We start from the raw sequence: 26,776 nt of genomic DNA, 5'->3' as shown, positions 1-26,776 counted from the left end.
CACGCACACACATGCATACATACATACAGGGCAGATTGGAAGCGCTCAGTCAGAGCAGAAGATGAAAGCAAGAGGGAGCTGTGTCCATGCCAGCGGAGCTGTGTGAGTGGGGAAGTGATGAAAGAGAGGCTCATTTAGTAAATTGACAGCTCCCTTCAGGATTCTTCATCTTCTTCACCATGAAAGGCCTGAATCCTTCTCAACTCCTGACTACTCTCACCAGGCGTGAAGAAACTGTCACATTCCAGCAAACATTAACAATGACAGTGTTAGTATTTTAGTTTGGATGCATCTCACTCCTGACTCCCACTGCTGCTTCATTCAGTCCACGGATGCACAGTTGATGTGCAAGACAGACATAGCAATGTTGATGCTCTGTTGCAAGTTAAGGTATAAAAGGAAAGCTACACTACTGTTAAGAAAGAAATAAAAAAGATTTCTTTTTTTTTTATCTACAAAGGTGACAGGTACACTTACGCAATGTATAAATATAAACACACCGTAAGCCCACTCTATGCATCTTCTTGCACAAACCACCCCCTAATGTCTGTTATAAAAGTAGCAGCTGATACAGACACCCTCAATATGGTACTGCAATGAGAAAGTCACCAAAACTGACAGAGAAGCTAATGTCAGGGTCATTTCACTCTAGTGCATTTTATCCAGCATGGAAATAATGAGGTTTACCTTGAATGGGCTCTAGCTCTAATGAGACATTGTGAAGTCTTTTCACAATCAAGCCAGGGTAGCAGTTATAGGCAGAACGATCCTCATAGCTTACTGTCTGCCATTCAGTGGAGCTAAGTGGCAGACATCTTGCTAAACTCAGAGGAGAACATAAGAAATACTGCTGACAGAAAGGCAGTTTTTAATTTTAATAATGAAGCAGCACAGTACAGAGGAGATTAACACTGCAGATATACCAGGATTTTGGCAAAGAGTTATCTAGTGCTGGAGGCAGAGTGAGGGATGAAGCTAAAGAAAGGAGGGTCAGCAGGGGAGAGGGACTGTAATTCATACCAAGAGAAAAGCCACAGTGACAGCCTCTTACCTACTGCACAAACCCCACATATGCTACCTCTCGTACTTGACAAATAAATCTCCCAGACACACGCACAAGCATGTGCGCGCACACCCACGTACACAAATACACACACACACACACACACACTCTCATCGGTTCAGCTGGCCGAGGCACAGCAGAGAGTTACAGCGTGCCACACATAGGCTATTGCAGCAGAAAGGAGGCTGGACAGTGCCAGCCAAATAACCAACTGAGATTCAGTAAGGACTGAGTATCTGCTAATATCTGTGGGGATCAAATTAATTGCACTACAGTATGTCTCCAGTGGGACCTGTATGAAACAGGTGAGTAAATGTGTACATGGCAGTGGATTATACAGTGGATTAATCTCGAAGCCAACTTGGGTGTGAAAACCAGTTGCAATCTGCTTGCCCGCAGAAAGACAAAACTAATGCACTTAATTGCACATAAATTGTGGGTTGAGCAAATGATTAGTGTCAAAAAAGTGCTGATGGAATTGAGTTTGAATTTGGGAATTGAGACATTTGTATCCAAGGAAAACCTACCAGGACTCTGCCAGTGAGTGTCTGAGCGGAGATCATCACACCGGCCCAGTCTTTGACGGAAGTCATCCATCCCACCTCGCTGGCTGGGACCTCTTCCGTCTTCTCATCAGCACCCTTTGGTCTGTCTGCTGCCTGATTGTTGGCGGGGTTGTTCACCTTCTGAGCCTCCTGAAAGAAAAAATAATAATCTGAAATGGAGCATATTGAAGATAAAAATAAAAGAAAAATGGCCTGCTTTAGGGATGAGGAGAAACTAGGGGAGAATTAAAAGGCACAAACTTGAAATGACGTTAAAAAAACATGGGCAGGCGTCAAGACCCCTAGGAAAACCAAAGTGTGTTGAATAAAAAGAACAAACAGAAACAAATTTCTCTATCAGCACGTGGTGCAAACTAATATCCTTGTTACATTGCAGACTGCGTCCATGTTAACAGGTTAGAGCACTTAAAAAGTCCATGTGAGGAGCACGGCGTCATATAGAGATTCAGTGTGTCACTACGGTTTCAATGTCTAATATCTGTAGAATATGTCAGACATGAAAATATATATATATTCATTTTTTTTAAATGCAGTTCAGCAAGGTCGCCAGCAGGTAGAGGTAGAATGTGTCCCGGGCGCAAGACATCCACATTCATGACAAGCTACAACCTCTGAGGGCAAAAAAACGCCATGATGGCATCCATCTGCTATATGTTAAATATGTGTGTCTGAATACGTTTCAGTGCATGTGTGTTAGATAATGACAGAATGTATGTGTAGTCACCCTTGCCGATTGCACATATGGCTCTTTAAGTTAATTGTTCCTCCGGGTAGAGAGACTAAGACTCTTGCTCTCATGCAGGCCTTTGAATGTTCCTTCTTGTGTCCGACTGAGTGAGCACAGTTGCATGGCAGTTCATTGACATGCTTTGCTTGGCACAGTCACTGCATGCAGCTGTTCCTCTCCAGCCATTCACTCCTGATTTGACACAAGCAGGCACTCAGCTTTACTATCCTTCTGGTAGAACGGGGAATGAGTAGATTTCACTGTGTTTTACAGCCTCTGAGGCATCAAATTCCAAAATGTTTATGCATTACACACACATGCCCAAAGACACAGAGTAAAGTTTTGTGTGTGTCACACTCTGCCTCATAAAACCATGGGGTTAGGCCCAGCAAATGGCGTCCACTGAGAATCCCTGGAATTGCAATAACTTTCAACCCTCTTGATGGCGGCCCATTGCTCCTTTCCAAAGAGTCAGGCTCGTATTACTGCAGGGTATACATGCAGCCCTTTACAATGTCCCTCCTCACAGTGACAGCCGACAAGTAGCCATCAAAACAGATTATGTGCTATGTCAACAAAGTGAAATTTGGTTTCCAGTACTGCAACAGTTTGTTTGGATGACCCCATAACATCCAAAGATGATGACGTAAATGAAAAAAGCATTCACAGCGAGTTTGTTTTTTGTTGTTACACCCGACACATTCCGGGACAGTGTGGGACAATAAAGAGATGCAACCAAAGACCAAGCAACCACTGGGGTGACCAATATTGTATGTGCCCACATGCAAATCACAAAAACAAACCAGACTGCAACTTGAGTATTTCTGCAGTGCTAAAGAGCAGTGCTATTACAGATGAGCCCAAGAGAGTGCTCTGTCCATTTCAAGAGGATTGTCTGGTCAAATTGGATTACATTTCATAATGATATGGCATGGACACAGCTGCCATTTTCCTAATTTGATTCCAACCCCATAACAATGCCAATAAACTGGCCCTAAAAAAGCCTGACTTAGTCATAAGATCATTATCTGCTCCTGCCGTTGGGCCTCTCAGTACTGCAGTGGATAATTCAGTTACTTATACTTCATATACTCATTAAATAGCTTAGTGTTAGGAGTATCACAAACTTTTACAGTACCCATCATGAGTGTGATTTGTGGCATTTAGTCTTGAAAGTCACACTAAATCAGTACCTGATTATAAATGACAGCTACCATTACTGGAAGCTGACTGACCTTCTGAAATTTTGGAATATTTTAAATTTTAAGCTCAAATCACGAAATACTTAACTATGTATATCTAACTGAATAAGCAAGCTAATGATTCTGTCTTCTCTTAAACTCCCAACCACCAACCACCCACCACCCCATGTCCATACTTCTTCAGTACTCCCTTGACTACGTAGTCAGCATGCGTCCCGCCTGTCACATGCTGCAAATACTTAGCAAAGTGTGTGTGCATGCAGGTCACCATGCACAGGGATGTCTAAGGTTTCACTCTGATTGGCTGTCTGCCTGCTCGATAGCATTTCAGGCATGTTGTGGTGGCATAGTATGTGCTAGTCTGTGCTCAGAAGTTACTTCTTAGCCAGAGGGCCCCACCAACCTCACACTCCACACACATATACCACCGTAAGAACACACCACATCACACTACAACTACTGTATGTCATGCAAGCCAATGTCTCACAGTAGCACTGCCTGTTTCTAGCTGTTCTTGCTACTGTTTCTACTGGGTTTGTTTTCGAGCATGCCATAAATGCCTTCCGACATAAATCCTGCCACAGCAACTTTGTGGTAAATACTGCTAACTGACTGAGGTTTGCTAGTGCTGCGTCAACATCAAACGTCTTCATGAATTAGTTTTTGTTTTTTTTATTAAAGACAAATAACATAGACTAACATAGTTAGACAAGGGTTGTTCAAAATATAAAGAAGACTTTGATTTTATTATTTTGTATTAGTTTTCAGATAATGTTTGTAGACCTACATGAATGATCTGGGAATAGCAACTCTCACTGGTACACACCTGAACATGGAGGCTATGAGAACACATTCAGCAGCAGTGATGTTTTACTGTGTGCATGTGAGCATGTGTGTGGTGGAGGGAAACACATGAATAATGGATGAAGTCATAAACTGATGGTTGGGCAGATCGGAAGAGACAATGTAAACAAGGAATTGCTTCTAGTTCATTTGAGTGGCCGGCGGTGGGCCTGAGCAGAGGGAGAGAGAGCCACTGAAGCAGCCTGTCATGGGAGAATCCATCTGCTGGCTATATATACACACCTGTGATGTCAAACTGAGAGGGAGACAGGCAAAGACAGAGAGGAGGAGAGGGAGTAGCAGGACTCTATAAATGTATTTATAACAACATTTTTTAGATATATACATGTCAAAGTATACATAGGAGAATGAAGTCATACCAAAGAAGGCATTGGACTCCAACACACTGTCAGCATTAAGTAGTTTTTTTTTTTGTTTTTTTTAAATGTTTTGTGTTTTTGTATGCCAGAGAGTGTGGGGGATGACACGCAGCAAAGGGCCACAGGTCAGATTTAATCCCATGTATTGGGTTGTGTGTATGTATTTGTCACTAAGATTAGCACCAACAACGATTGTTCATCAAAAATGTTTCTACAACACCAAATAACGGTCATTCCAGCATTGTTTGTCAGTTGATCAGTTTTAAATATTGCAGAGGGTAATCAAACAAAAATGATGAAGATGAAGATGAAGATGAGGCAACAGACTCAACACGTCAAACTCCTCAGCGAGGTAAACAACTTTACCGTGTCCTGCTGTTGTGTGAAAAACTGCACAACATGAAATGGTTACAATCACAGAGCTTTTGCTGTAGTATTAAACACCTGCTGTTAAAAATACAAATGTGATATAGGGAATGCCATACAGCATTGACAAGATTTCAGGGTTCATTCTACTCTTTTACAATATTATAGACACTATAGAGTCATTCATATGAAAACTGTTGATGTAATGTGTGCTAAAATTTCTATTTAAAAAATGTATGTAGTTCATCTTCCTTCTTCAAGAAATATTTTTATAACAAGACAGATGAACACTGTTAATATTAGGATTGTACCAATTAAGAGAGTACACAGGGGAGGCCTGGTAATAATGAGAAAAAGAAAAAGACAGATAAAACATGACACAGGGAAAAAAAGGCAAAGAGAGGGACTGACAGAGTTAGAATACAGGACAGGGACAAAGAGACAGAGACTATGAGGGACAAAGGACACCCACTCAAACAAAAAGTCAGAGGGAGGAAAGAAGATAGAATGACAGAACAATGAAGCAAGGGAGGCAGAGATAATGACAGAAAGACACAAATCAAGAGACATCAAGAGAGACAGGAAACACAGGACAGACAGACAGAGAGGGGGAAGACAGTGACAGAGAGACAAAGATACTGCAAGACAGCGAGATAAACAACTAGGTAAAAGACAGACAGCAGGACAGATTAGCAACAAGATAAATGGGAAGTCAGAGTGTGGGACCAGAGACGGAGAGCAAGACAGGAAGAAAAGACAGGAGAGAGAGACAGAAACATGCCCATGTGACTGCGCTGATCTAACAGGACTTGGCTTAAGCGCAGCTGTTCCTCTGGCTTTCGTCCGCATCGCTGGGGAAAACTCTATTCCAGTGTGTGAGGCTATTTATAGTATAACCCAGGGAGACGTGAAACTAGTGAATCTCATAACATGCTCTGTTCCTCCTGTTTGCTATTTTAATGCCGGTACAGTTACCCTGTGTCCCTGGGTTACAGACCTACACTGGGTCACAGCAAAAAAGGAAGAGGGAGGAAGAAAAAGGTGCCTCTTCACATACTAATGCACGTGCGCACATACGCAGGTGCAAGGCTGAATCTGACCACCATGTGGGGGGAAAGCTGTTATTTCTGTGTATAGGTCATGCCTACTGAACCATATAGAACTAAGGGGGCTAAATGGTACAGGGTAATGTGACTTCAGTAACAGAGAAATCCCCACAGTTACAGTTATTATGATCAGATTATTTTATACCCGTGAAACTCATAACTTGTGTTTCCTAATACATTACCGCAAAACAAAGAGATTAAAGTGCAAAAGAGGAGCATCCTGATTTAATATGATGGGACTCAATGGGCCAAAATCTGTTGATACAGAGGTTAAGGGCTTACCTAGGCTGCAATGTGTTTGATTTAGGGATTACACAGGTACAGCCTAGAATGCAATCTGCTCAGGAAGGCACCCATACATATCACCACTATCAACACACTTTTCATATCACCACTCTAATGTGATGCTGTTCATGCAGAGCAAATCTGCACATGTGGCATAGTGGATGCTGAACACATTGGCCAAAGAGTAAATCCATTTTAGAGAAATGACAATGAAATGTTGAGTTATTCAGAAGCTATGAAACGTTCTTATGTGCTGAGGTTTATGTTCAGGGGTGCAAAATATTTTTTAGAAAAGCACTCCTTTCAGCATTGCAGACCAAGAAACCACAAGTATGAGGTAAATCAAATTCAGACTATCCAATGACTGAAAAATACAACATCACAGTTTGATCTTTGGTCTCACTGAGGATACCAAAGCTATCAGTGTCATTGAAAATGTTGTCCATCTCCAGAATCACATTAGCCTTGTGCTGCCCCTCTCTGCCAGGCCTATTGAGCTCTGCAGGCCAGAGTAGGATTAGACGATTTGTGGACACTGAACTAAATAGATGACATCCACAATGTCGGCAAACAGGAAGACAAGCCAAAGGGTTTACATCTCTCTGCAACTCCAGTGGACAGCAGACACATTCTCACAACAGGACAGAAACTTATTCCTCAAAATGGCTGCAGTCCAAGTAAGCTTTTTATCTCAATTGTGACGTCTCCTCAGCTAGTGAAGAGAACCAATAAGACAGTAATATGAAAAGGCGTAATGTAAGCCTGGCAGCCAATGCTGTCTAAAACGTACCTTCTTTCACATCCCTCTGCTCAAACAAAAGAGGACAGAATAAAGACACGAGAATGATGGAAAAACTTGAATGTAGTGTCTTGTTGATTCATAATGCTGTACTGCACCTCTTCCATTGATACAACATTTCAAGCCCCAGTGGTCCGGGATAAAAATAGACATTGCAGTGAATTGTAGGAGATTGAAAGGTCAGCACTTGTCATCTGTAACGTCTTTGAGTTTTATCATCTTAATGTCAGCAGATAATAGACGGCCAGTGGCTTAAATGAGGGCATGCTTAAAATGTAGGCTATATAATAAAAGAAATGATGTTTTTCATCGGAACATTTGTGTAAAAAGGTTAGCTAAAGAGCAGAGAAGATGAGCTAATGTATGACTGCATCTCTATTCCCTTTAGACACAGTTGTTTGGCAGCTGAAAGCTTTAGGAGCTTTAACAGTCAGGAGAACAAACCAAATAACACTAATTGCAGGTTTCACTTAGTTCACTACGTGGCTGAGCAATAAATGGCACCACAGCAGTTTAAGACCTCAAAAATCAATATCATAATTTTCTTTGAGCTCTCCATTACTCTTAGAAACCCAGAGAAATGGCTGATACCACATCACTGGAATTTGCACCCAACAAGCACCTCTGCTCCTGTCTGTGAAGCCTAATAATTCACAGTGAACAAGGTGAGCAGACGTCAGTCAGGCTCTCCGCATCTGACAAAACGCTTGTTGCCCCTTCTGCTGATCTTTGCTTCAACTGTATTCGACTGCAAGCACAGATAATTGCCCCTGTAATCACCACGGAAACCGGACATTAGAAAGATTTATGGCCTCAGACAAACAAATAAGAGACAACATAATTACTCTAATGTAGATGGAGGAGCGCAAATTGAACAAATGACTGTGTAGGGGAAACCACACACACACACAGACATTCTATATATATATACTTTTATCAATCTAGGGATGACTTGTTACTATGGTGATACACACAGGCTCACGTTCTTGTTTTCTATGCAAAAGAGATCTGACTTGAAGTAAAAAGCTTCAAATTGGTCAATTTAATAAACCAGACAAATGCACTCCAATGTGATTTCTGAGAGGAATTTAAAATCAGTGGTTATTGCACCAAGGACAGAAATCACAGTTTGCATACTTTATCTGCAGAAAGTATTTCATTTTTTGTATAATGAGAAGATACAGTAACATAAATAACCAAGATGTATTCCAGACTTTAACCTACAATATTTTTCCAGAGGGGGTTACATACAATTTTATCCTATCAGAAAGTAGGTGGAACGAAAAAACACAACATGCTCGAATGACATCCGCCTTTATCGTGCAATAGCAGTGGCACAATCACCTAAGGCTAATTTCCACCATTTTGAACAAAAGCCCAACGTGCATGTGTATGGGTGTTACCAGATGAATATACATGTGGAGTATTTAAGAGAAGCACCCTTAAAAATGCCCAAACAAGGTCCTAAAGCATTTAGACATCAGAATCATCAGATACGTTTAATGTTCCAAATGTATAAAATAAAGCCTTCATTGAAGTAATTGTCTGTCATGCTTGTACTAAATGCTACTGTGACATTCCTCAATATGACGTTGTTCTTGTGACGTTCTTGCTGCTTAGAACGACCAACCACCATCTGTTCAGCTATACCTTGAAGGCTGACTCTATCTTCGGTTATTGCTCCAACAGACGGGACTTTCATTCGTTCAAGGGCACTAGACAATTTTGTGTGTCTGTGTGTGTATATATATATATATATATATACATATATAATAATATATATATAATATATATATATATATATGCGTGTATTAAATGCAATGATTGATTTCTATTTCATCTGGGCCTTGGTTTGTGTCGGCATCACTTACAACACCTATGAATCAGGGGGTAATAGTGTGCATCCGAGCTCACAGCCTGTCTGGACGCTTCTAAACGCATGCCGGAGCCTGTGGCAGAACTCATATCTCCCTCTCCAAACAGAACTCCATTCCAAGCAGGGCAGGAACACTCTGCAGCTGCCATCACTGCACTAACAGAGCCAAAAACAAGGCTCAGGTCCATTTTTTATAATAAAGCAACAATTCAACCCATATAAAAAAAAGTAGTATATATAATAATAATATCAAAGGCCAAAAGTTTGGTTTTTTGGCCTTTTTATTGCCTTTATTTGATAGGGACAGCCGAAGATAGACAGGAAAGGGGGGTAGAGAGAGTGGGGATGACACGCAGCAAAGGGCCGCAGGTGAGATATTCTTGAGATATACTACGATATATTTAGGGCTGCCCCCTAATAGTCAAGTAAACCAGTAGCTGATGACAAGAGCCTTAGTCGACCCATTTTTCATTAGTCGGATAGACGCAGAAAAAACAACAGCATCGGACTCCTTTCAGGAGCTGCAGACTACTTCCTACAGTCATTTTACATTCTTAAAGGTTGAAGCTAAAATTTGTTCCTGAGACTGATCTTGTTTCTTGTCTCAGTACATTTTAATCATGTTCATAGACTGAAATACGAAAAAGGTTAAAGGTACCCTGTGAAGCTTACATACATCCTGTTTACATTTAAACTGCATGTGTGAATCAGAATACTAAAAGTATAAAAAACTACTTTTATGTAGTATTTTGAAAACATCATTGTTTATATCCATGTTTGCTAGCTGCTCAGCTTTCTTCCCTGCCATTAGTGGGCACATTACTTCTGTTTCTTGGTAGATTACTGTGACTGACTTTCTTTGTCTTTGACCTTGACTAGTCTTCGATAGCACTTTTGCCATTTCAGAAGCCATTGAACTATGTCACTCTTTAAACTATTAAATAATTTGCTTATTAATTTACTATTAAGTCAATTTAAATGTTTAATTGCCTATAAAAGACAAACCTGCTCTTCTGCCACACATAAAATTACAATTGACACAGTGACCTGAAGTAATGCGCTTAAGAATTCTGTTATTCTTTGATGATGTCAAACTGACCGATTCCTCAATCCTGGAAATTAAAATAAAAAAGGTTAATGCCCTGCGCACGAACAGAATCAGCCTCTATAGGTTATGCATGTGGGCTACAACATTTTAATTAACATTTAATCCACACCATGTAATGTTCTGGAAGCCTTATTTCTTGTTACATCCAATATTTCATATGCTTCAATATATCAAAGCATACAAGAAGAAAAATATGATGAAAGACTTACATGTGATATTAATTAAGTTGACAAATACGCTATTTAAGATTTTATTCATATTAAAAAAACTTGAATTAGTTAAAGAAGGATAGATTTTCAACTTAAGTAATAATCATCTGTGGAGGTACTGCTAACATTATATATTTTAATCATTTATAATTAATCTAAGAAGATTATTCTATTTTATTTAATGCCAGAACCAAGTTACCAAGTTCAGTTATTTCCATATTCTATCATATTAATAGTTTTTTTAATGGGAAATTTTTGAGTTCTGCGAACAAAGTTTCCTGGACCCTGTTAACAATTGGAAAGCGCGAGGCTTTCTTCTCGAAGGTCTTGTTTCTTCTATGAATTTAAAGAGCATAGAGAATAACAACAGCAGCAACAGCCACAGCAACAATCTTATCAAGCAGTCACCTAATCTCCTATTGCTCTCAGAACACTTTAATGAGCTTTCCACCTAAATACAGACAGACGAAGAGTTCTCTGTCAATAAGCAACTCAGCGAACAACAGACGAATGGAATCGGGAGTTCTGCAGAACAGGCTGTTTAGGTGTTTTCCAAGAGTGGAAAACAACCAAGATGATAGCTATTGCCCTAATTGGCTCCCTGCTGTCTAACCTGCACTGATCAATGAGCCCCACTCTATAAAGAGCAACATCCAGACATGACTGGCAGATCCATTTTTAGATACATTTCAAGTGTCTTGAAATCAGTCAACAAACAGCCTAGGACCACAACAGGTAAAATTATTTTTATGTTTTATATATATCAATTACTCTCATTCGGGAAAGAGTTTATATTCTTTCTTGATGCAATATGAGTCTGCAAATGCAACACAACACAGGTTTAGTGGAACAATAGATAGTACAGCTTTGTGGTTTTTGAATCTGTCACTGCAAATGAATACTACTAAATAAATTCAAGCACACAATAAATTTGAGTTGGTGTTGTTTGTAAGTAAGAAAACAACTCTGTTATTTAATGAATCAGTCACTTCAGAAAATGTGTAACAACAGATGAGTGGGAGACGTTGCATGATGGGACACAGAGTATTGCAGTCCATGCAAAGATATGAATGAGTAAGTATGAGCACAGTCTTTCAACGCACCAAGCTACAACGCACAAGCTAGCAAATGAGCAAATACTTTGTCCAAACAATGTTTTTGATAAACTTAGTTTCACAAAGATACAAAAATCAAAGGCAAGTTGTGGATAATGTATCTTCCTGTATGATGCCTTCTGACAATTAATACTACTACTACTACTACATTATTTACACAATGGGCCTTTATCTTCCACTGGTATCTTCAGAGCTTTCACATTGGTTAACCTCTTTTAATCTTATCAACCAATCAAATTAATATTATACACAGACACAGCTGGCTGACCATAATTCAACCGCTGAGGTAAACTGGCATAACCACATAGCCCTCTATCTTCCCATTCTCCTTTTCTGCTCTTATACCTCCATTGCCATCTCCTTTACTTTCTCCTTAGTCCCTCTCCGTTTCTTTTTGCTCTCTCCTCTCCTGTCTTTTCCACTTCGCTCCACTCCACCGGCTTAAGAGAAGCCTGAAGAGACCAAGGAGATTATTCTCTCCCTGCTTGAGAGACAGGTCTCATTACCTTTATCTTCTCCTGGTGCAATAATGCTCTCAAAACTCTCGCTGATGCCAGCCAGGGCACAGGACTACGTGAATTTATTGAGACAAGCTTAAGCCACAAGTTTGATGTGGAACAATTGCAAAAGAGGTATGGGTGTGAATTTTAATCAGCAGTTCGCCTGGTTAATGGTTTGCTAATTATACAAAAACAGTTTGAATGCAAAAAAAGACTAATTTGGCTAATGAGAAGCATTAAACAAAGCAGGATTTAAATTCTTCCAATTTCTGAGAATGTGTCGATTCTGTCCACCAATTGCATTACACAATATAGGGGTCAACAATGTTATTCGGGAAATGTTATTGTTAAAGGCTGTAAAAAAGGCAGTCATCTGAGCCTAATGATTCAGAGACTTGCCCTTGATTTGAGAACAGCTCAGAGGCTAACAAATGTGTGCAAAAAAAAAAAGCAAATGATTTTCTAACTCTAGGCCCATTTAATCATTTTAAATTTAGATCTCACACCTCCCACTGGGGAAAATAAATCAGCTTCCTTCATACAGAATTTGCATGTTTTAACCCTGGAGTTAGGAAGAGGCATGGGAAGAGGGCATGCAGGGGATTGTTATGGCTTGTGTTCTCCTATCAGCCAACACCAAGGCCCCCAATGTGTTCCACAGGGAAGGTTGTGTTTCTTTACTGTCACCCTAGAGAGAGAGGACTTTGACCTCCGCTAACAAGATCCATTAAGAGGAACTGGAGTCTGGATGAAACATTGCAGCAAGTGCGTACACACGTTCTCAAGCGTACAGAGAACCATTGTAATTATGCAAGATGGCAGCGCAAACCAATCTGTGTGTTTATAGGAAAGGTCATTGCCTTCGGAGGAACACTGGACCGTATTGCACAGCATTAAGCCTCTATGTGATGTCAAGTGTAAAGTGGGCTGCCGGGGAGGATTGAGGCATCCTCTCTCTGTCTCTATCTGTCTGCATGGTGCTTTACCAAATCAAAGGATTTTTATTGTAGAACAAAACTTCCACAGACAAGGCACTCGGAGCTCAGAGGAAGAACTCTGTATCCATGTTGTTTGTTTGTGTTCAGTGTAAGACGAGATTCAGCTCTGGTCTCGGCTGTGATCTGCCTGTTCCTGTTAGTGGCGTTGTTGTTGTGTTTGTAACAGGTTTGGGATTTGAGAAGCTGACAGGAAGTACTGCAGGATTGCCTTTCGCCTGAGGTTGAGGGAGGCAATCCCTATGATGGCGCTGTGATGTCGGGGTGGTTTGTGCGGGTATGGGTGGTGAAAACCACCTCCCCAGAGTCAGCAATTTGACCCTACGGGCTGCACTGTTGAGCTCAAATAAACAACACTGAAATTTCAGCACAAAAATAAAAAGTGTTGTCAGGGTGTGTTAGAGTGAGAGTTGGCAACAGCTTTCACATGGGATGATGTGAAGACTGAATCAGCTCTCCTCTACTGTCCACACAGTGTGCACTTGATCACTGCAGCTCTGTACGAACCCAAGGACAAGTCACTGGGGGTGACACACAGAATGCGTTATGGCTGCATTTGTATAAGAGGGTGCTTTACTTTATGAAATTACACTGAAGCAACAATGCCAGAACCAAGGGAGGAGTGTATCTGTGTGTGTGTGCATGTGTATGTGTGTGTGAGAGAGAGAGAGTGTGAGTGATTAATCATGAGGAGGCTAGAACTCTTCATTGCTCTTCATTTACAGACAATCACTTGCTGTCCTTGCAGATGACAACTACAATGATGTACTCCTCTGTGCTGTTTTGATGTGTGTGGACAAGGGAGAGCAGTCATTACGAAGCTTGACATCCCTAAACAGAGCTTAAGATATAATAGTGGTTGCAAATATATACAGTTATTCCTCTTTTCTGTCAAGTAAACATCTGTGCAAAGGTTTTATGACACAATGTGTGTTATGTCATAATGATGACAGTTTACATTACCACTTCATCTGGGTTTTGAGAAAGCTAAGAGAGATAGCCTCAGTAATCTACTCATCTAGATGCATTATGCCTGTTGCAATGAAGTAACCTCCAGCTCATGAGCTTCTCTTCAAATGCAGTGGTGAGGAAATCTGCAACACTAATCCCCAGCCTTAGAGCATTTATTTAACAGGCTCCTGACGGCCAGTGAAGGTTTACTGTAAGAAGGTCTTCCTCTCGTCTTCACTAGCTAATAGCCACTGTTAATCAATATTGTTGTAAGTGCTTTTTAGCGCTTAGCACCAGGCTCATTTGTCAAAATAAAAGCTGTAAGAACCCAAGGGACTAATCAAAAGGGATGAAGCAACAGGGAAATTTGCAGCTTGGTAACATGAGAAGGTGGCAGGGAGGCATGGGGAGGGTGCTGCAGCGGTTCAAGCATGTTCAGCAGCAGCTTCAGATTACAAAATGGAAGTGGAAGTTTTAATATTATATCAGTTTCTGTGCATAATGATACTCTCCAAAATAATCAAAAAAAATAGCATTTTCTATTTTGCACCAAAAAATGGTTTAGAAATATTTGATTCAAATTGGTAATATCCTGAACAAATAAACACCAGAAGTTATTGCAATTTAAGAATATGTCTTTATACTGAATTACTGGTATTAGGGGGAGAAAAAACCTTTGTTGAGTAGTCATTTCAGTTTTCACACTGGCTCTGACTGCAATGTGATTTTATGTTGGATTCAGTATTTATTCCAGTAAATTGCCTTGCCACCACATCCATTTTAAAATATAGGCTTGCAAATGTATTCAATTAAATTTTGAAAGCTGTTTAATTAATACAAACATCAAAAATAAAAACATATGCAATTTAAATACACAAATGGCACTGATCTCTCTCCATAGAAAGCTGTTACAACTTCATCAAGAGAAAGCTATTGTACGTGCATGCAGCAGAGGCAAGTATAAGATCATGACGGACAAACGTCGCTCTCATAAGAGCAGTCCATCGTTCATCGCTTGTCGCCTAGCAACAGAGACCTGGCGGGCAGACAGTAGGTGTGTGAGACAGTGTGTGGGAGGGGAGGTTTGGAGGACGGGGGTAGAGAGAGGGACAGAAGCAGAGCAACAGGAAGAAAAAAAACAGAGGCAGGGGGAGAGAGAAAGACAGGAGGATATGTAATTCAAGACGCATGTGGGAGAGATGTAGCCAGAGTCAACACATGATTGTGTGGAGTAATCCAAAAAAATTTAATAATTCACTTTTCTGATTACTTAACAGTTTGAAAAGTAGCAGATGTTAAGACTTGCTTAGGTCTTAATTACATGAAACAAAAAAAAGCCAGTCAGTGCTATTTTGAGTTAATTTACTTTTCTTGGCCCTAACGTCAAATTAAATATGTACACTAAATCCACATCGCTTTGTTTGTCAGCAGAGATTAACAGCACCTTATGACTGTGAATTAAGATGCAATTAAGCTACAGTTTACGTGGTTTGCATTGACCACATTTACATAATTTGTTCAATAATCACCATGTGTGAAAGCAAAACATCTTTTTAGCACCACAGCAGAAAATCTGTTTTCTTATTAATGTATTTGCAGAATACCTCAACACAAGTTCTGTTACTTCCCCTGTTGAAGATAACATGAAAGCTATTTTGTGGTTGCCTCAAAACATAAAAGGTTTTTTTTTTCCTGGTGCATGCACAGAATCAAAGCACGGACAGAAACTACCCTATAACACCACAGGACCTTAATTCAAAAGATAAGTAATGCACCATAGGTCTGTTGATAAGATTATGTTTGCTCCAATTTCAACCTTAAAATAATCAGGGTAAGGAGTCTACATGACAGCAGCAATAGTCAGGGAATAGCTTTAATCTTGTTATTATCACATTATAGTAGCACGTAAATGCACAGCATGTGTCATATAGTCAGCCCGTCCACAATGTTTCACCACCTCCCAGCAAATAAGCCAATCTGCATTCCTTGACCCAGAATACCTATAAGTGGGTACGGAAATGAATGAACATTTTAACTGTGTAAATGAAGTAAAATGGAATGACATTTAAAGACTTCCATCTCTGCATGAGCCCATGCATAGCGAACTCCTGATCCTTTTTGTTTTTTTGTTTTTCTCTATATGCGTGAATCTGGATTTGTGTGTTAACAGACAAGTTGAATGACATTTATAAGGTTTAACCCATAGTTGGTGCTGATTAGCATGGACCACAGCCAGTGTTTCTGAAACTAACACAAATATTCTTGTAAGCTGATCAACAATTAAAATAAAGAGACATTTTGCCATTCAAGAAATTATCGGGAAATCACGGCAGCACAAAGCAGCTTAGCAGTTGGCTTCACAGTACTACAAGTGTAAGATCTGTGCCAAGAATGAAACAAATGGCTGGACACTGATTTAAGCACAGGAACATAGAAATACAGAGAGGACGGATTGTGTGAAGAATAAACTAGGTTAATGACATAATTTCACATGCAGATACGCAAAAAAAAACATGTCCAAGCCTAGATACACATTTTTAACACAAATACATATAAAAAACTAAAAATGTGAAGGATACACGTTTCTAATCTTTTATTTCCATATTAAAGGTGTAGCGGTAGTCAAAGGAAGGGTGTTCTAATAATGCAGGTGGCAAAATACTAAAATACCATCACGTTATTTTTAGCTCAGTGGAGGGTGAAAAATAGTCCAAGTGCAACCTTGGTACACACTCAATCCTCGCGGCCTGGGCTTTACAAGACATATATTCTCCTGCATTGGTCTAATGTCACCAACAGCAGCCAAGTCTCAAGGAAACCTCAATGACAAGGATAAAGCTGTGCTAGGGTAACTTAAGAATGCCACAATACATAGTGAGCTTTCATATGAACATACCACCACGAGTAGCCAATGTGTGCTACGCCTTTTGAGCCAATATAGACCCATCACATGCTTCACATGCTGTGTCATTCATGCTTAGGGTCTTTCAGTTGTTGATCTCTTAAACTTGCTGTCAGTCAAAATTTAGTCCTGAGCTTTTCACAAATCATGACCTGCTTGAAAATGCTCCTGTAGGGCACAATCAAACACTATTGTGCACAATATCCACTAGATGTATAATAATTGTGGTCTCCAATTGCATTTCATCAAACCCATTACTGGAGACTTTTGTTTCAAATAGCATGCTTTAGTAAATTGTGAGGTTGCATGTGCCAATCGATCAGCATAGCGTAGCTAAACACTCCAAGAAAAATAGCGTAACAGGAGACACTCTCACGACCAACTTGCTGATGGAAAATATCCAAGGGATCTCTATAATGGACCCAACTGACAGCACTCTAATTCAATCACGTGTGTTGCAGTTGCAACTAAGCTGCCTTCAAATACCCCTGTCTATTTTAAACCCAGTTCAACAATGACAGACTGAGAAGACTCCAGTATGCCTGAAAAAACATTACGCAAAAGGAAAGAAACCAAACACCCCTGGCTCTCTCTGTCTAGCATGTGTAAATGTGTATTTGTGTGTGCAGGGTAAATGGCTCTGCACAGAATCGGGGTGCTATAAAGACACTTTTTCTTGTGCTTGTACTATTACATATAGCAGTGTTCAGAGTAGTAATATAGTTTATCAGAAAGAGTAATGGGCTCACTAGAATGTGATGCTACAAAGAGATTGTTCATAAAATGTAGTTACAGTAGACATGATTCATTTTAACGCGCAGTATACATTGTAGATCAAAAAACAAAATCCCTAAATATTTATTATATAATATTTATTATTCTAATAACCTGCGCACATGTGAGAAAGAAGTAGGAGACATATTTGAATGTGTGTACAGGACACTAGTAAAAAGTAACATTGAGGTTATTTCTTTCCCTTTCTCATCAGAGCACGCAGGGGTGCCCTACAGCTGTTGTTTACTATTAAAGCAGGATTAGGGCCAAGTTTTGCTGGGTAGTTGCAGGAGACAGCACTGATTGCATGGTTGTTCGTAGAATGCCCCAGTGTTTGAGATCATTTCCTGCTAGTGGGGACAAAGGCCCTCTCCTCCTCTGCTCTCCAGCCACGAAACTAGACAAGTCATATGAGCCACATGACAAGGCAAGATACAGTTTATATTATTTCCTGAACCCAATCTAATTTACTTGTTGCAACAAAAGTATTTTTTAGCGATACACAAGTGACAAGGCTCGGAAAACAACCAAGAGTAAATATCGTGGCCCTAAGATCAAGAGTGCTGTAAATGTATAATGCGCTGTATATTGTGAAAAACAGCTTGTGGGATTTTTTGTTATTGATTTATGAATATCAGGGTAAAGAATGCCACCTCCCAGCTAAGTCTTGGCCCCATCAATAATGCAGCTACAGTATCTGTGTCCACACAACAAATGAACAACACACTGGCATCTCCATTATTCATGCGGGATTCCACCTGTAGCACCTCAGCTGTATTATATATATCCCACAGGAAGGAGTTCTGTGCAAGCCATTAAATGCAATATTTGTAGTGACACTACATTATATTATGATGTTCTACCAATGCAGCACACTTTAGTGCTGTAGTAAAGATAAGACATTTCCTCAATATAATTTAAAGGACATAATCATCACAATCCATAACTAATGGGAAATGTCTGTGTAAAGACTTAATGATTACCATTCATGCGGCATAATGACGTACATAAATATATCATTATGTAATTAGCACAAAAAGAGACCATAACAGTAATACAATGAAACAGAGTTGATAAAAAATTTCATTTTCAGCCATTTCCTCGTTTAACGATATCTGGTACAAACAAGAGTAGAGTCACCTTTAAAACCAGAGGGAGCTCCCAGCTGTTCTGTGTTGTTTTGTTTTCCCAGAACAGAGGGGAGGACAGAAAGCATCTATCCCCGCTAGTAATTGGAATGGCAAAACAAAAAATGCAATTTGCCTCCGAACACTGTTGACACAGACAGGGACGACTTCTGAGCACCAAACCCTTAGGTCGGAAAAAGTTAATTGACTTGTTTCTCCTTCACTTTCAAATTCCAGAAGGCTAACGGGGTTTAAGGAATATAGATGCACGTGTAGAGGTGCATTTACATATAGAATTATGCCTTTCTGGCATGTAACAACAGTTAGTTGGAAATGTTTACATTTCACATCAAAAGCAGTTAATTTATTAGACCTACAAACCACTTTATATTGGGTAAGCCTTCTAACGTGGCAGGGTTACTATTTTCACTGTATCACAATAAATGACCCCTGCTCCACTTGGAACTTGCAACCTCGAGGCCACTGCCGCTTTACAACAGAAAGAAGGCCACATAGAGGGAATAAAGTACTACCATGATTCAGTTACGATAATATATGTAGCACACTGTATGCAAGTGGAGGGAAACATACGGTCCACGAGTGGCACTGTGCCATGTAAGCTAAAGCTTTTATAGCCAGTAATATTAAATTTACGTTAAAAATAATGTTTTGGGATGCACTGATAAAATTTCAGGACCAGAAATCTCCTGGAGTCTCCGCTGGTTGCTGGGCAACTGGTCCAGATCAAGAAACAGTCTGGCACATAAGCCCCCATAAATGGCGACGATTTCTTTAATACTTCGGTTTTTGTACGGATTAAACAACTGAGATACATGTTAATTATTGAGCTTTAGAGGTGCTGAAAGGTGGATTTTGTTACTTTTGGACAGAGCCAGTCCGTTTTCCCGTTTCCCCTCTCTAGCCAGTTGCTAGCGGTAGCTTCATATGTACCATACAGACATGAGAGTGGTATCAATTATCTCATGTAACTCTTTAGAAGAGTTTGCAAGAAAGTCAATAAGCATATTTTCCAAAATGTTGAAATTTTCCCTTACAACTGTCAAAACAAAGTCTAGAGCCCCAGTTTACTTGTGTCCAGCAGCCATTCCTTTCAAACGGCCCTGCCTTGCCTCTATGTATGCGTACTGAGACACAGAAGTTGCACAGAGAAGCAAACCACCACCTGTGTGGCATGCACAGCCTAAATGTCAGACTCCTAATGCTTTTAATGGTGTGTGGATTTGTGTGTGTGTGTGGCAGGGGGGTGCCTGTGTGTGCGCTGTATGTGTGAATAAAAACAGCAGGGCCAAGGCTGGCCCTGAGACAGCAGTAAATCACATTATGCACTGCAATCTCTATATATCACAGCCACTGCCATTCTGCCCACTGGTTTCCCACTGCTGTTCCATGTCTCCTCTCCATATTTCAATCCTCTAACAAAGACAGATGAAAAGTCAAGACATCTGAGGAGACTGATGAATTCATAATGTTTGCGTTAATGAAAGGCTTTTGCATGCATCATGCCCTTATCGACAATAGCTGCAAAGAAGCGTCCTTTCTTTGTGTTATTGGAGTGAGTGTGGAAATGGACTCTGGAAGGCTGAACAAGGCTAAGTAAGGTCCTCTTTATCTATTTATAACAAGGAGATGTATTTCCCGACTTGAGTGTCTTTGTCTTTGTTCTTATCGCCTAGCATGCATTTTTAAATTGCATAAACCCTGTATTTCTCACACCCACACGCACACCTTGCCAAGAATGGGTTGCTTTGATCGACAGGGAGCATGGCAGTGATGGTCAGAGGCTGCGTGTCAGAGTAATTAAAGAGCAGCCATGTTAGCAGGCCAGGGCTAGTCCCACAGGAAGAGGAAACAGCAGCAGTGCAGCTTGAATAGGTTGGGTTTCACCTCAAAAGGCACCCCGCCTTTGTTGCGTTCACTGTGCTGTCACGTGAGAACGTGCAGACGGCTAATTTCTCCTGGGACCCCTGTCAACTTTGACCCTGACCCCTTTTAAGACAGGTGAAAGGCTCCTTCTCTAGTTAGGCTCAGGTCGCAGTTTTCCATTTCTGATCCCTTTAAACAGGGGTCAATTTCATAAAGGGGAAGTAGATGACCATCAAATGACAAGAGAACTGCAATTAATGTCCTCATAAATTGTCAAAAACAGATAGCCCCTCAGATGCCTCCATTTACTCCCTTCCTGCTGTCCATCCTTCTCCCCTTCAACCCTTTCTTGTCAAGCTCTCTAATTCTGAGTGACTGTTGAAGACAAGTCTTTTCCAGTGTTTTAACAATGCTAGGTTTCCACATGTCATCTGTGATATCACTTATCATCTGTCCCTCTGTGTTTATATCCCTTAGGGTAGAGGGGCCAAATGAACAACAAGGGCTTCCCAGCAGAGACCAGTCTTGCCTGGTCACCAAATTCTCAGACCATGGCTCCTTTGGGGAGACCTGAAGGACAATGACAGATGAAGATGCTTTGGGATAGGAGAAAGGGAGAGGGCAAGGGGAAAAGAAAAGATGTAAACAGAGGGAAAATACTAACAACAAACAACAGGGAAAACAAAGGATACAAAATCAACAAAGGGGGGAAATAAAGAGGATTGACGGAAGTGAAAGCCTGTGGCTTTCTGAAAACTTGCCAGCATACTTCTGTTTCATCGTGTTCACTGGAGACAATGTGCAGCAGAGAAGCTGCTAAGCTTAGCGGTGTCCTGTTCCAGGCCCCTTACGAGATCAGAGAACAGGACAGCCTCTGTCCATCAATACTGACCATCACAATAACTCACTTAATCAAGAATATCAATAAATCACGTAAATTAGAGAAACAGGTTCTTAAGTACTTATGATTACCAGAGATGCACAAGATAAGCTATAATGGGAGGCATCGCAAGGCTATAGAAGCTGATGAATAATGTAAAATTGTAAAAAGAAAAATACAATATATATACTGTTTGTAGTTTTATCTCATTGATATCAGTCTCACTGTTTAATGTTCACGCTCCTGCATCCTTTTCAGAGCTGTTACTGTTACTGGTAATGCAAACCAACCTGCTGCGTCACATTGAAACTGTTCAGCTGGTGAAACATGGGGGGGCTTTTATTGTGAAGGAGTCACAGGAACCACTGAGGTTAGGGCCGACAACAGTCGATTATGAAATATGCAAATAAGACAACTTTTTTTTGTCATGTCTAAGCAGCAGATCACTTTTAAATATTGCAGGGAGCGATGGAACAAGGAGCTGTCACAGAATCTTAAGGATTATAGCTCTGGGGCAGGGTAAGGCTGCCCCAAAGTGTCTGAAGTAATTGCCATCACTCACATTTACTTAGCAAACCTGAAATCTCAAAATCCTTACATACATTCAACTTAAATATTTGATACTGATCAAAAGCCGAACTTCATACATTTTTCTTTCTTGGAAAATCCAATCATGTCACCAAATTATGTTACTGTTATTGGCCGTCATCATTTCTAAACAGCAATGATTCTAGAGAAGGATTTTTTTATTTTTTTATTTTGTCAAGACATAACAAATGCACTGACAAGTGTGTTTCTGATGCTTAATGCCCCTTTAATTAATGGTCTGCGTGGGATACTGTAGTTCTTCCAAACCCACCCACTCCCTCAAGATTTCCGACCATTACTGCCTGTTCCTGCAGATGTGCCAACCCACTCATTCTGACCACTCCTGTCGGCAAAAATGCTTTTATTCAAAATCTCTCAGCCCTGTCCCACAGGGAAGACACATTACACCCTTATCCTTTTAATGTTACTGTTTAACAAGCCACCTTTCGCTGCTGAAAATGAGCCTTGCTGTCAGGCTTCAGTAATGACTCTGTTACTATTTGCAAGTCAGATTAATACATATTTGCCAATCTTACTAATTAATGATAGGCAATCAATTATACAATTTTGATCCAAATATAAGATGGTCCTGATTTGAGGTCCACCAATGCAACAACATGGAAAGGTACATAGTATAAATATAAAAACAAAGTTATCAACAATAATAATCCCCAACATGTTTTCTGTTTCCATCTCCAACAGTGGATCAGCTGTTCTGTGGTTGGCCTTTTTCCCGGCAAACAATTTGACTTGTCACGGCAATAAAGGCACAGGTGGAACAAATAACATTAATTATCTGTCCCAGTAAGCCAACAGTGAGCCAGCATGCACAATACCAAAGATCTGGAACTGGTCAATTTAAATAGAATGCAGCCATTACTAATGTTATTAATTACACTTGTGCTTTTCCTGATATGACGTATCAAAATGTCCACCATGTTATTAGGCCAGTGATTAGGATAGCGTCTAGAGTCAGACTGACAATTTGGTATGCTTATATTATTATAACACATCTATCCATCTATCTATCTATCTATCTATGAAGCTATTCTCTTATAAAACTTAAAACATACATAAATCTCACCTTTCTGGAGTTGGTCCAAGTATTTTTTCTGGTGGGGCAAAAGGCATTTCTGGCTTATTTCTTTTGAAACTCACACAGGATGGAAAGATTTTCTCTGATTGTTGTATTTGGGCTCATAATCTTAAATCTGTGACATCATTATGTTTTGGATGCTTGATTTCTGCAAGCAAAACTTTCTAGTGACACAAGACATTTTATATCCATGACATTTACTGAGTGCATTTATGCTCCCCAAAGAATGGACCCTGTCAATTCTGAACACTCGTGAGCTTCCTCCCAGCGGCACCCCTTAGGCCAAAATGTCAACTTTGCACATAATGTAATCTAATATGCATAATCTAATAAGCAGTTTGCCATGAAATTTGCTGAGCAAATACTCCCAAGGGGATAAGCCCTTTCCTTTAGCTCCACTGTTATGACAAACTTTAAATTTTTAGCCCCACTGCTGGCAAGCGTCTAAGAATAGCACTATTGTGTTTGTTATGTGCAACACTTGCACTTGCAGGACTATTGACTCGTGTGTCAGTTTATTTAGTTTTAGTTTAAAAATACAATTATTTTTTTTGCTCAGAATGATTGCACTCTTGTACACTGGATTTCAAGAAAAAATACAAAGAATGCTGTGTTGTTTCAAGCCCTGACAATATACTGTGCATATGGCAGGAAGAAAAAGCTTACTTTGATCTTCGGCCAGTGCACACCTTATCATTGTGCGAAACTAAATTTCTATGCAACCAATTAAACCCTGCTTTTGAGACATGGTGACTCCGACTCATTGTTCATTCCCTGAGCATTAGTTGAAGAGCTGGGAGCTGTACTGTGAAATGAGATTGATCTGAGTTGTGTCGAGTCAAATATGTCAAATATATCTCTAAGTGCATTGCTACAGAATGACTAATGTCCAAAAAGTAAATAAATAATCTTCCCTTCCCATTCATTTAGTTTAAATAAAGGAACCTGAATAGTGTGTAACTAAAAGTTCATTTATATGGAAATTTTCTTTCTGGAAATACTAGATGTAATCATTTTAAAGTGCCCCATTTTTGGAACCCAGCTTACTTTTTGCCATTTGTATTTTTATATTAGGCTCTATAAGGTGCCATATTTTTAGACAAAGATATTAAATGTCTATCTACCACAGTATTTAATAGCATCAACATAGCCACTTGTACTGTACATGTGAATGACAAGCCTTGCTGAGTCTCCCTTCCTGAGCTCTCCATGGTGCTGAAAATCTTCACTTGTGCAGAATAGCTGAGGCCAATGACCATTACGTTTAATACATCCTGCCAAAACACAGAGATGGAGCACAACTGCTGTGTGTCACTGTGGCCAATGGATTCCATGTCTCAGATGAACACCATAGACAGCATTACGTCTGAATATTAGAACTAATCCCTTCTGCTCCCCTGGTCAACATCATAATTGAACCACACATTTCAACACAGACCACAAACTATCCAGAAGCATCCAGAGTGTGAATCCTGATTGACAATGGTAAAGAAAACAACACAGTGAGTAGTAATGACTATTAAAGGTAAAATGTGTGACAAAACAGCAGCATAATCAAGTAGTGCAATGCTGCAGAGATGCCCTAGCCTACAAATTGTGTTATTCAGATGTAAAAAAAAAAAACAGGAACAGACAAATGTCACACCATCATGATTTTAATAGTTGAAAATTGTCTTGCAAAAATGATCATTCATACTAATCATGAACCATCTTGCAATCGCTGTCAAAATAATCTCACTAATATTTCCTTTTACCATATCGTGTAAGCAGCCCTATTATTAATACAGATTGAAAATAACTACCGTCTAAATGGTCCCCAGGAGGGCAGCAAGGCAACCTACGTCTTACAACTACTGACCAATTAAAGCATTGCTTAATCTCAATGGCACAGGCTGTCAGAGAGAAGCAAGACAGCTCTACATTATCATCGATCTTTAATGAGGCATACAGCAATGAACCATTGCACTCTGTGCATCATCTGTACATGATGTCTACATGTGCTGTCATTCGGGACTCAACACTAGGCACATCATCTTACAAAGCTCATGTCACTCTGAAATTGGCCTCGCTTGCCTTGCTTGGTTCACGTCTAGATACATTTCACAGCTTTCAGAGCAATGCCGGGCAGCACACGGAACCTGAGTTAGACAGCACCTTCTGGGATTTCACTTTTGCAAGCATCAAACAAGGCCGTAATTGACAGCTGGGCTATTCATTCTGCGCAGCCACTCTGGAAAATGTCAGAAGAAGTCAAGAGGTAAAATCATTGTGTAGCAGGCCCGCTCACTTTGGCTGAACAGGGATCAGCTTGTAGGCTGCCCTTCACTGTCAACTCGACTTGTATTTCCCCATAAAAAACATTCTATTTTATTAGTATCCAGTGCTCACTTAACTAATAGACACTAACTGGGATGCTGCCAAATGGAGTGCTATCTTAGTATTGTAGCATGGTGGCTATGAAGGCACAATGCTGGCACACAGAGGTAAATCTAAGCCTGCTGTCAGCCTGCTAGAAGAATGACAATTAGCATATTAGCCTAGCCCCCTTGGGGGTTAATTGAGATAGGTTGCTGAGTGCAGTGGCTGCGGTGACGTGTAATCCTTACACTTTTGTATCCTTCTTGGTATGTGCTTGTATGTTCACCCACAGGGCCAGCTTTGCAGAGCCATGTACGCTGGTAAGAGAGAGAGCTGATCTCTAAATAGGAAGCAGACACACTGCCTGCTGAGATCTTTGAAGGTCACTGCCGTGTCCTCTACACACATCCCTCTATCTCTCTCTCTCTGTCTCCATCTCTCTCGCCAAGCATCAGTGCACACAGCTCAAAGCGCCAATTATAACACTAACCATGTTTTGATGTCCACATATCAGTGCTCCACTGGCTTCCCTGATTTCTGAGGGTGGATAGTGGGCTGAGGGGAGTGGAGCTAAGATGAGGGGCAGAGAGTAGGAGATGGCTGGCTCTGCCTGATAATCAGCACCAGAAAAGACTAGTCCCAGGGCTGTGCAAGAATTGGTCTGTCTGGTTGCTGTGATTCCATGACGTGGCACTGAAACATGGGACAGTTCTGGTATTTTAAGACTCCTACATGGCAAACCTGAAATTTAAATCTGACTATACAGCTTGAAAACAGAGCCTTATGTCTAAGATGGTGACAGAATCTCAGCAGTATAAAACAATACACAACATTGCATATGCATATAGACTCTTAAGCAACACTGAACAATTCAATCAGATATGAATGCCTCTAAAATCCGACTCTCTGCAAAAACACAAAGATTTGCAGATTTTAGAAATGTAAATTAGCATGAAAATTAAGCTGCAAAAGACAAAGTAAGGCCCATATGCACTACAAAGGACAATAACAGTTCTTCTTAATCTACAGCTTAACTACCTGTTAAAACTAAAAAGGTTTTTAAAATAAAAATAAAA

General features: G+C 40.2%; 1 protein-coding gene across 10 annotated transcripts in view; it reads right to left on the bottom strand.

The window, feature by feature from the left end:
* Positions 1–26,776, bottom strand: part of kcnma1a (potassium large conductance calcium-activated channel, subfamily M, alpha member 1a) — a 131,185-nt gene that overhangs the window by 95,854 nt on the left and 8,555 nt on the right. For all 10 annotated transcript variants that reach the window (XM_035663310.1, XM_035663313.1, XM_035663314.1 and 7 more), the window contains exon 2: positions 1,591–1,758. In XM_035663310.1, the coding sequence (XP_035519203.1) occupies positions 1,591–1,758 (168 nt within the window). The remainder of the gene's footprint in view (positions 1–1,590; positions 1,759–26,776) is intronic.

Source organism: Morone saxatilis, unplaced genomic scaffold, assembly GCF_004916995.1.
Source record: "Morone saxatilis isolate NCDOM2014 unplaced genomic scaffold, NCSU_SB_2.0 Contig19, whole genome shotgun sequence".
Taxonomy (NCBI): Eukaryota; Metazoa; Chordata; class Actinopteri; family Moronidae; genus Morone; species Morone saxatilis.
This window is presented reverse-complemented; position numbering and strand designations above follow the sequence as displayed.